Here is a 12,443-nt window from a genome sequence, read left to right on the forward strand (position 1 = left end):
CATCAAATGGATGCTTTGGAATTGCCCGTAATACTGTAATACCACAGAACTATACTTATGTAGCACTCCAAGCTTAGATTTCTTCCTGGGGGCAATGGGATCCTGGCCATTCTTTTCTTGGTGCCATTTCAGACTTTTAGGAGACACATTGATTTAGGCTCACACAGTATTTAAAACATTCCAATTGTTCCAATGTTTCTGAACAACAAACTTTGAAATTTGCTGCAATAAAGAAAAGTCATTGAACAATTACCCTTGTCGAAAGACGCTATCTGGAACTCCCTTAGCCAATTACCTGCAACAATACTGTTGATGCCTTTTCGCTGTATTCCAGTGTTTGTTTTATGCATTCACTTGAATTTCGGATTAATTCATTACAATCAGACACATACATCCATAGCAGTTGAAGTAATCTCAGTCGCCTCGCATCCCAATGCTGAATTCTTTGACTCCACTATGTCCACCCACACCTGCATCTAATAGGACTGCTGGCAGTAATAGCTATAGTTATGGTATTCATGTTATTATTCTGTGATGGACAGTTTGACTCAGAGATGGCTCTTGAAAATATGTTGAAATATTCTTCTATGATTTGAACATGCCACCATCGTGAAAGTAAACTGAAAAATGTGCACCTTTTCAGCTTGTGAACAGTAATAAGTAGTGTCTCCAGTGTGAAAAAGGTACAGATAACCAGCTCAGAGACATTAAGTAGGTCAGTTGGTCGTGACGTCATGGTAACTAATGACATCACAATGCTCCTCAAAGCATTGTAATGTATTTTTAACGCAGAGATATCTCTTGTGTAAACCAGTTATGGATTAAAAATAAGCAGACGACAGACTGTTGTCGGGAATTTTTGTCATTTGTCAAAAAATATATTTATTGAAGTTTCCATTCATTAATTTTATTTGAACTGGAGGCCATGCATATCACAGGCCAGACACTGGAAAGTCCTACTACGTCTTGCAAGTAGTTCGCTTGTGGGCGTGGACTAATTTCTTTAGGTTAACCAATCAAATGCAACGGAATCACTTGCACTCACAATCATGGAATAAATTCAAAGGCTTCTTATCTAGTCATTAACACAAAAAGACTGTAGACGATTAAACATCCGATTGGGAATTGTTTTACTGGAGCCCAAGCAAAAAAACCTATGTACGTATAAAACGATCTGGTCATGCATACACTGACGTTGACTGAGGCTTCATTTTTACTCAAACATCTAAAAGTGAGAAGGAATGTATGCATAGTCAGAAAGAAATGTGAACATTTGCGATTTGTAGTTTGTTTGTTTTTAACCATGGTGCTGTTAATGTCATTGTCGTTAACAATATATCCTGTGACTAACCACAGGTCCATGTAGTCCCGTGGTAACCCGGGTTCTACTTAGGACCCACCCGCCCGAGTATCCGAGCTATCCATCCCAGCCCTACTGAAGCACTGACTTCAATGTGTTTATTACAAATAAACCATATCCCATCTTCTAATATATCTATAGGGTAGAGTGACATCGTGGTATCTCTTGAGCACATCGGGATCAAACCACCGACCCTTCGCTTTCCCGTCAGAGGCCCTACCTACTAGAACACAGAGGTGGTTTAATGAAGAGAAACAGGTTGCTAAGCACATAGTGTGAAGTGTAATGATGTGGAAATAATGTCTGTGGATACACCTTTCTATGATTATTCCCATCCCAATCAGAAGAGACCTTTTTGAGTTGTTATAGTGCATTTAATACTGATTATTGAATATATGAAATAGTTGATGTGACTACATGAAGTTGATTTCGTGTATATGACTTTCCTCACACACATACAGTGTGTCATGTCTATCGACAAACAACCCCCGTGGATCATAGCCAATGTGCTGATGATCTGTGCCATGATCCCCTGTCTCTGTCAGCTGTACCACATTGTTCTTGCCAGCAACCAGGATGTCTCCTGTTGAAGTAGTTGTGATACCAGAAGGGATGGGTGCTGTGTCTCCGGTAGGGGCGTATCTCCAAACAACATCCCCCTCTGACGTCACACATGTCACAGACTTCTTCTCCAAGTCAGACACGATTATGTTGTTCTTGTTGTTGACACACATATAGGCGGGGTAGGTAAACAGTGTCTCGTTGTGTGCAGTGACTGATCTCAGCACGTGTCCCGCCATGTCCAGGATATCAATACAGGCGGTAGTACCTGCTGCTAGAGATGAAGGACTCAGAACAGCTAGACTGAAGTACTCCTTGCTTGTTGTGATGGTTGAGGGCAGCACCAGGTCAGGGGTCACTTCTACAGTTACAGTCTGACTGGAGTCAGGGACAGCAACCATCACCTGGTTCTCCTTCAACTGTGTTACACCCCATGGAGAGTCATCCAGGGGAAGTCTACTGTGGCATTTCAAATTGGTTCTTGTGGACAGAGACTTCACACACTTGTTTTCGCTGTCAGAGACTATAGCTGCATGTATACCATTTACAACCAGGACTGTGGCGTCACATAGATAAGGCTTCTCTTCATCATCCGCCATCCTCCCATCTATCGTGTCAACCAGCACTGGAGACGGTAGACATGTACCCTGGTCCTGGTATGTGACCTCAATCTCCCCCAGCTGTAGGTCATCTAAGTTGTGCTGGACGTTGTCAGTGTCAGGTGTAAACCTGATGTCATCTATTCTCCGTGTGTCTGCTGTGTCTGTGTCCCTGACATCCCCCAACTCTACAGCCCCCGACTCCCAGGCCTGATACGCGTCAAACAGGTCCATCTCACAGTTCGATACCAAGGCCTGGTCAATGAACTCACAATGTTGTCTGTACATCTGCGTCTCAATCTGTTCAAGTTTTACATCTGCTTTAAGTTTCTTAGTTTGTTCGTCTGTAATATCCTTTACTTCATTCATCAGTTGTTTTTCTTTATGCTTGATGTTTGCGATGGCTCTCTCAACAGCAGATTTGAAGTGACTTTCTACTGCTATTTTGTTTTTCTCAATTACGCTAATTTTCTTGATTGCTTTCTGAACAATTGTATGTTTTCTATGTATTTTCTTTGACAACTGTTCAGCATTTTTTCTCAAGAGGAATTTCATTGTTGGCATCATTGACTCTATGGTAACGACTGACTCACATTTCCTGTGGTAAATAACACAACATGTCTGACACACAGCTTTGTGGCAGTCTTTACACACAAGCTTTATAACCTCATCCTTGTGTTCCCTGCATATGACCTTACGCCTCCTCTTCACCTTGACCTCCCCTGAAAGGTCACAGATTTCATGGCCATGTGATGCAGGATTTGCACAATGCATCTTGACACATCTCTCGCAGAGGAACACTTCTCACTCAGAACACCATGAGGCTCCCGGAGTTGTCTCCCCTAACTTCTCACACACAGAGCAACATGAAGCGGAACCTGTAAGTGGACATGGTAAGTGGAGATATCATAAATTTATTTTTATAAATTACGAGATAGAAAATTCAGGAAAGGTTATTCCCTCATCAATTGTTAGGTTATTAACAGGGCTTCCGGTATGGGTTTGGTGATAAAGTGTTGGCTTGTCAGGGTTATTTGATATTCTTGGGAGTTGGAAATAGGGGTGGATTTTGGGAGCCTAGGATTTGATCGAAAACTAAACAAATTGGATGAGAAAATGCTTGATTAAAATTATAATGATTCAGACATAGGCTGCCACAAAATTACCCTTTTTACTATTTTGATGTAGGCTCATAGTTCTAATTAAAAAGAAGCCGACCATTTGATATGGGATTTTGTATCGAGATTAGATGTTTTTCAGCCCCAGCTACAGAACCTGATATTTCAAAAAAAAATTTTTTATATATATATCTTTGAGCCTTAACATATTTTAAGAAATAATTACTTCCAATTTATTTTTTCAACAATCTGAAGCATAATTATGTTTAATAAGAATATTCGGGGAGAAGATATTTTTTTCGATAACATCCCCGCCTAAAGCCAACCCCTAAGAATATCAAATGTTTGTGCCCTTATTACATTTCGTAAAATTTGTAGACAATTAGCCATTTTGTTTTGATTATCGATCACCTGGTCACAATAACTGTTACATATATTAATATACATTATGTTCGCATCATATTCAACGTTATTAATGAACATGTTAATAAGTAGTATCGTAGCTAAAACACATAGTGCACCTTACTTACTGTGCCTTGGATACAGTAGAGACATACTTTTGACGAACTCGTCTTATTGATAAATGTGTATTTTCTAGTCAATTGTTATCGTTGGAACAGTGTCTCCCTGCAATAGTGTAAGTATACTATGCATTCAAAAAACATCAAATACCATTAAAATGCACATGTTATCAATACCTGTATTGACAGCACCAGCGTGTGTCAATCAGCCCCTGTATAATGATGCTGGGTTTGATCTGCCCCGCCCACTCCTCCACTGGCCGGATGGGGTGGGGGACCTTGGTATCTTGTCGACAGAAGGCACAGGGGATCGTCTTGGACTGTACAGCGTCTGGTCTGGTGTGGATGAATGCAGTGACACATTTCCTGCAGAATGTGTGATCACATCTCAGTGTACAGGGGTCCGTGTACAGTTCCTGGCAGATTACGCAGGTGAGGAATTCTGTTACTTTATCAGCTCGTGACGTCGCCATCTGTAAAACATAAATAACTGTTTACTTTTCCAAGAAATAATTTCAGCTGAAGTTGGTCCGTCTTTGTAATGGAGTTACATGTGTTTTGGGTGAGACAATAACATTTCTTGAGTGCGACTTCGGGCTAATCTTCCATATAAAGTTGAGACGCGATGATAACTGAAATACTGCTTAAAGCGGCATAACACCAAACACACTCACTCCATCATTAGCTTGTGTGCTGAAACGCCTCTGTATATACATATCGAATGAGATGTTTACACATGATTTCTTGACACAAAATTGAGCATATCGACCCTTCCATGGTGCTACAGGAAAAAAAATTCTACATCTTGACTTCATGTCAAACAAGGTGTTTCAGGAGCATGTGTCTATGTATTTGTTTATACTATTGTTTAATAAAATATATTCCTTCATTATAGTTTTCATAAATACTTACTCGCTCTGCTGTAAGAATAAGTTCGTTGTTTCCACACAATAAAGGATTTACCTTGAATAGATCAACCAAAACTGAATATGTGAATATATTGTGATCATGTGAGATGAGATTTGATGTCAACTTCAATCATGTATAAGAGGCAGTAAACTGTCGTCATTGATTCAAATGCGCATTTGTTTTCATATTGAAAGCTAACTTTAAAACAACTACCAACAGGGTCCTGTATTTATGACCTGTAATTCACCTCCGTCAACGACAACCAAGCATTGCTTTACTGATAATAGACACACACCCTCACAGTACAATACAAGGGAGGTAACTGTGAACGTCAAGAACAATAAAAGAAATTTACATCAATGTATTTCACATTTCTTTATAACCTTGGGACCAACAATTCCTACTTTCGGTTGCTCTTCGTTTAATGTTTCGTGTGTTTTCAAGTCTAAATTTAAGAAACACAAACCTTATATAAGTTTGATACTGCCTATGTCCTGAATAAACAGGTATAGTAGTTCTTCATGGGCACTGTGTGAGATTTAATTGTATGTCCTGGATGCCTTGAAATAACCAAACCCCGCCGAGGTACACACCTGTGCCTACCTGTCCCTTCCTCATGACATACAAGGGAGGTAACTGCGAAATCTCGACTAGTGGTGATTCATAAGCGATCAAATCTGATGGCAACGTAGGTTCCTGGATCGAATCAAGGATAATTCTTGTAACAACGCAAGAGATCGGCACATTTCAATATACATACACGGGACACACTGTAAACAGCATTTTATAATATCCTAAGATGTCCTACGCATTCGTATTTGTACAATTATGTGCCAAAATGCATGTGATGTGGTTTGCAGCAGAACAAGAAGTAAAAGGTTGGAACAGCGGTTATGTGGCAAGTGTGGTGATCGACATGTCATAAATGTTACAACTAAGAAATATACCACAGATAAAATAGCTTTTCCTGAAACGTTAAGCAAAATCATACCAATATCACCAAGTAATGTTAACGGGCACACCGTCATGTAATGCAAGTCACTGCAAAAATGAAATAATCATGAAAGTGATATTGGTCCCTATTTCACCTCCGGGGCTTAGTGTGTAATTATAGCATTGTATGCCATATTATCGCGGTAGTTAAATTATAATGGATCGTAACGGCGCACGCTTACAAACTTATAAAATATGTCATATGCAAAATGTTCCTTGTTCTTGTTCAACTTTTATGACACATCCATTAGGAATGATCGATGCTGATTTTCTTTACCGAGTTCGGTAAACAAAGTACCTGACATTGGCGACACAAGGGCGGGCAGCTCTATATTACCGAGGTATCACTGCAAACACGAAAACGTCGTTTTTTTCCGTATATGGTCATTGGACGGAAAAACGACGTTATTTGGACGTTTTCAAACCATCGTTTTTCCGTCCAAATAACGTCGTTATTTGACATCGGAATTTACTGGGAGAGAACGATACCGTTAAGCTCCTCCCTTTCTTGATTGACATTGTCAATCAAGCAACAGCGTCTACCGGTATTTCTACTTCTCAGATTTCATTGGTCAGTCCTCGCGTGTTAGATTACAGGCCCGCGTTTGACGCTGCACTCGAAGCGCTAAGCGGAAGTACTGAAATCAATCGTTCTGCGCATGCTGATTACTAATGCCTTGACCAAATTTTCCGTTCTGTGCATGCGCGATTTCGAGTATTGTTTCCTAGATTTAATGTCACCACTATTTGACAATGATTCATAAACACAGTCACGTGAAGGTTCGGAATCGTAACAAGTAACTCCATTTAAATTGAAGAGGATCCCCAGTGATATGGGAGATTCCAAGATGAAACTATTCTATGGCTATCTAGGCTGCCACCCAAACCGATCTAAACGGGACCCGATAGCTTATTGTATGCTATATAGTCATATAGAAGTGGACAAGAACTATACATTGTATTCCGGCCGATTGTTCTTGCATTTACTTCTAAGTCAGGAAAATGGACATAAAAGGGGAGTTGTTGAATGTAATTATTTTAATTATTAAATGTTGCCTATACACTAATCTGGACGAACTTCTCATTGTTCTGTTTATGTCATCCTATATACTATTAGTATGTTACCGTTCTAAAGTCAACCTCTGACATAACATTATATTGTTCATAGTATCAAAGTTTAATCAACAATATCAAGAGCAGCAATTTAAACCACTGAAACACCCAAACACAAGGCTGTTATCAAGCGCTAGTGCAGACGTGATGCATCGTAAAAACTGTATCGTGATGTCTTCAGAAATTCAATTTATTATACTACGAGATAGTACGGCTAACGATTGAATCACGGGGGAACGAAGACAATATCGCTAATACAGATATAACGTATTTGAATGTTAATACTTAAAGACAAACAATCATTATTTTTGCAGTGACGATATAACACTTATACACGTTTATTGGTAACTTTCATCAGTTTTGCTCTTCATTTTAATAACTGTGTTTTCACATATATATGTAGCAATTGCAATACCCGACAAGCATGTCATACATAATTATGGGGCAGTTTTCAATCTTGTACTGACTTAATCTGGTGTTAATGAGCGAAGTTTATTGGCTTGTGTGTAAAACCCCGTTTTTCTGGTAATCCTATTATTACTTAGTTTATTTCTATCTAATGACACCCTGTTTTCTGGATCATGGCTCCGTGACTATCCATAACAATTAAGATGAACATTCAGTTCAAGTAAATGAATGAGTTTGTTTTGACGCTACAGTCAGTCAAAAAAACAATGCTGTGAGGTTTGATAACACACTTCTACCAGGTCGAACATCGTGGATCCTCATTTTCTGCCTAAAGAGAACCATAGTTCATATGCTAATCCATCTGCGAATACCCTCCCACTCAAGATGACCTTACTTGTTACTAAATCTATCATCTATACCCCCCATCTCACCCCCACGCCCCCACCCCACACACGCACGCACGCACGCAAACACGCACACACACACACGCACGTACGCACGCGCACACACACACACACACACACACACACACACACACACACAAACACAAACACAAACACAAACACAAACAACGGACCTAAATAACCTGGACAGTAAATACTGCTGATAGCCTCAAGTCAACTCAGCCGCGCCACCGCAGAATGTTCGTCCAACTCTGCAGGGGGCATTCTCAGTGGCTTCAAACGCGCTGAAATGTTTTCGCCTTGCATCCAAGATGGTGGACAAGTGAAATCGAATGAAATTTGGCTATTTTAGGTCCTTTCTCTTTTTTGATTACTCAATAAAGTCAATTCATAGTTACACGGTTGTGAAGAAGCTTACAACTTTATAAGACTTATTCATCTCATTCCAAAAAAGCTACTCACACTAACATAAAGTTGTAGTTATTATGTCACTGTTTTATTTCTTTAAAAATATATTTCATGTTCAACAATAACAATTAAGATGAACATTCAATTTCCGATATAAGTAAATGAATAAGTGTGTTTTACGCCACAATCAGTCAAAGACCAACGTTGTCCGGTCTGATGACACACAATCTACCAGGCAGCATATTGTGTACACCCTATCCCCATTGAAGTCTCCACTGTGGGTATTCCTGGGGACGAAAAGGCCCCATGTACCTAGGAATTTCATCAATACATTCATGCGCGGCATTCTCTGCCTAAAGAAGATCATATAGTTAACATGCTTATCCAACTCGAACTACCATCCCGCTCAAGATGAATGTTTTATGTAACATCCAACAGGCCCACATTTACGCACGCACGCACGCACGCACGCACGCACGCACGCACGCACGCACGCACGCACGCACGCGCACACACATATTTGGATTTACCAATCCCTGAATTGAGAAGACGTGCGCTACGAAGCTCCTCCAAGTCATCATCAATATCCGTATATGTCTGTGTTATCATTACCCATCCAAAGCCGAATATACACTTATTGTGCTTTCTTGACAACAAATGTTATAAATGGGATAACACTTTCGGAGTAAAGTACAGATTCTCGTACTTTCTTGGGTTGAGTCCCGTCCGGGATTTGAACCCACACTGTGAGTGGGGCACCCAATCGCCAGAACACAAAGTTGGCGATCTAACCCAGCCACCGAACCAAAAATGTTAGTCCAGATGACGTATACTTTGTGTTCTCCTCTGACAAGAGAAAAATGGCACGGCTTCTATGGCCGAAAGCTTTGAACCAACAATGCCTTTAAGAAAGTGGTCAACAGTAACACACATTATATTTGGATACCACTTTCTCAGTACACTACATATTTTTAGGGTGGAGATAATAGACGTTGATGGTTGATTATCAATGTACAAATTAAAGCCAAAACTTAACTTATGAATGATTGGTAATGGGAAATGGACAATGGGCAAACGGGAGGCGGGGAAATCAGCGCCAGTTATCTGTTGGCTTCCCTTGTTGCGTTCCCTTCTTTGCTATCTTTTTACTTTTGTTGTTCTTACAGGTACAAATATATGTTCTCTGCCTCATAGCATTTAATAATATTCACCTGATGAAGGAGAAAGTATATATTCCGAAACGCAGTGTTCCTCCGTTGACATCCATAAATATTTTTCCTTGTGTGTATCAGTTCTTAATGCCCTTCAAAGACTCAATCTAGCTTTCTTTTTAAATGTGGTGATATTTGCGTAGAATATAATATGGTCATGCCTATATACATTTGGGTCCTTGTCCACATAAGCATTTAGACATACAATTTAGAGCTAAGGACATTGCTAATTCTGCAGGAATGAAGTACACGTCATAGCAAGCTGTGATCTTTATTCATACTTTAGATATTCGTAATGGAGATCTGTAACTGAAGTTTACCGTAATCTTCCGCAACTCTCACCTCCTGACCAGTTGAACGTCTTAGTGCATTCAGATGCCATTGTAAAATTCCAGGCTGCCCCTCTTTCTGTGATGTTTTGACGGATGAAATCTATTGCGTTATAATACTCTATGTTTGCTGATATATAATATGTACATGGTGTAAAATATTTACGATATTTTAAACGTGTAATTCGATGCATATGCAATGCAATGTGAACATAAGTGCGGATGCACGAAGGCGGTTATAGTCATAGTTATACTGCGATGGATGTAGGGGAATGGTAGGGGGGTGTATGTATGTATGAAAGCACGAATACCGACACATGAGGGCGGATATAGTTATAGTTCGATGGATGTTGGGGAATGGTGGGAGGATGGATTATGTATGAAAGCATGCGCATGGATCCATGCTGGCTGACGTGGACATAATGGTGGGGAAAGAAGAATGTGAATCTTTTGTTTCACTCACTTATAGTGTTTTCTTTCACTCAAATACTGTTTTACGCATTTTAATGACTGAAACTGCAGTGACTCAAAGGTCATACTGGCCGGGCTTTTAACATATCTACCCCAACTACATACGTAGCCATTTTTATGGTGTACAATTCACACACACACACACACACACACACACACACACACACACACACACACACACGCATTAATTGTTTTATTAAATGTATCTTCGAGAGTCAGTGATAAACTAGAAATAACTGCCTTTGTTCTGTAAACCTCACCAAGTTTCAGCTTTCGCCTCTTCCTTTGTGGACTGAGGTTTCACATTTGTAAAATGATCTCTCTTATCTGTCTGTACCATCAACTTAACTGCCCTCACCCCCTGCAGATTTCCCGTCCCATATTGCCAAGCAGGTGACCCACAAGGAGGAATACCGCCCTCCCTCAGTCCAGTGATACTGTGCCTAGTGCAATATGTTGGGGATACGTAGCCTTGCTGTGGGCAAACATTTTGTAACAATTTGGCAAACTTTGATATGTAAACAGCAAATATAATTCAGTTTTATTTCAACAAAAACGGACAAAATCGGATCCTACTTATTTGTGGATACCATAACAATAATTCAAGCCAATAGATCGTTTGAGCTGGCATGAATATAAAAAAATAATTAGCAAGTCGATAGTCATAATTCCCTCTGTTGGTCCCACGTGAAATGTTCTTCATGAATAGAATAGATGGCTCATAGACGTTCGACCGAATAATATCATTTGCTAACTTCAACTGTTCATCTAATTTCCATGAATGTATGTTACATAGTTCATATGTTCATGGGCTTCTTCACTGAATGTATAGTGTGGAGGACTACTTCACTTGAGGATAAGTAACATAAATAATGATGATAATTATGATAGTATTGCCATTATTATTCCTTCAGATTATTAAAAAAAAGTTATTATGTTTTCATAGAGAGAAAGAGGTATGGAGATTGTGAGATTATTTTTAGCATCGGAATTGTTAACATAATTCTTAAAGATATTATGTTTTGTTTGTTTGTTGTTTAATGCTGCACTCAGCAACGTAAGGATATTAAAACATTAGATTTAGGTTCAGTTGTATTTTTATATTTGTATCATTTTGCAAATGTTACAGAGACCTGATAAGGGATATAATAATGTATAGTCGCTATTCTTAAAGTAAGAATATGTTAGATTTATCAACCAGAAATATTGCCAACAAGAGGATAATCATATTTCATGACACTATTCAACGTCGAAGTCAACGATATTTGTGTATGTTATTGCTACATGACACGGTACATGATAAAGCAATTAGAAATTGGCATTTGATGATATAAGATAGCTACGCGATGTTGCTGGAGAATCCGAAAGTGAGAGTGATATGACAATTGGTATTGGGAGAAAAGGTACAGATGATTGACGAGAAAATTGTGAGAATATGCGGGACCAAACTCAAATCCTAAAATGGATTTAGCTAGCATGGCCGCTGTCGGATTCTATTCAAGGAATCATCATTATTTAAGTACGGGTAAATATTGTAAAGCGTGTATTTTTTCCTAATTTAACACCCTCAAAGAGGCTGTACGTAATGTTGATATCTCATATAGAAATAAACATGTCTCTGGCGTTGTTTATCGTACAATAAACAACTCCCACTCGTCGTTTGTTTCTTAATTACATGACCATATACACTAACATTATATCTTTTCATGTTTATCGGTCAACAAAAGCGACATAAGCATTTCCATTATCATGAGAAACCCTTGCCAAAAAAAACGCCAACTGCACCATTGCGACAACATCAGGAGCATGTTTCATGATTCGTCATAATAAATGATGACATTGGATGCTCGCAAAAACGCGAGCTCATTCCGATCCACTAGTGGCACCCGCCACAAACACATCCAAAGGCAAGCCAATTGTTCACCCGAAAAGGCAGAGAATTGCATCTGACATCATTTTTGTCATTGATACGTCAAACCTTGAAATGCCGTCTACACGTCCAACACAAAGCCCAAGCCAGGACCCAAATCCTTCAAAC

At 39.4% G+C, this 12,443-nt stretch overlaps 3 protein-coding genes across 3 annotated transcripts in view; all 3 read right to left on the bottom strand.

Annotated features, from left to right (window-relative positions):
- Positions 1 to 12,443, bottom strand: part of LOC124132486 (tripartite motif-containing protein 2-like) — a 77,253-nt gene that overhangs the window by 34,198 nt on the left and 30,612 nt on the right. The window lies entirely within an intron of this gene.
- On the bottom strand, positions 1,774 to 3,294 carry LOC125378100 (E3 ubiquitin-protein ligase TRIM71-like). Its single transcript, XM_048392956.1, has one exon. It carries the CDS (start codon positions 3,292 to 3,294, stop codon positions 1,774 to 1,776), a length of 1,521 nt encoding a protein of 506 aa, XP_048248913.1.
- On the bottom strand, positions 3,240 to 5,676 carry LOC125378019 (RING finger protein 223-like). Its single transcript, XM_048392616.1, has 3 exons — positions 5,535 to 5,676; positions 4,337 to 4,632; positions 3,240 to 3,398 (listed from the first exon to the last, which is right to left on the bottom strand). Exons 2-3 carry the CDS (start codon positions 4,630 to 4,632, stop codon positions 3,371 to 3,373), a joined length of 324 nt encoding a protein of 107 aa, XP_048248573.1. The 5' UTR covers positions 5,535 to 5,676; the 3' UTR covers positions 3,240 to 3,370.

This window comes from Haliotis rufescens, unplaced genomic scaffold (genome assembly GCF_023055435.1).
Source record: "Haliotis rufescens isolate VD_foot unplaced genomic scaffold, xgHalRufe1.0.p SCAF_11, whole genome shotgun sequence".
Classification (NCBI taxonomy): domain Eukaryota; kingdom Metazoa; phylum Mollusca; class Gastropoda; order Lepetellida; family Haliotidae; genus Haliotis; species Haliotis rufescens.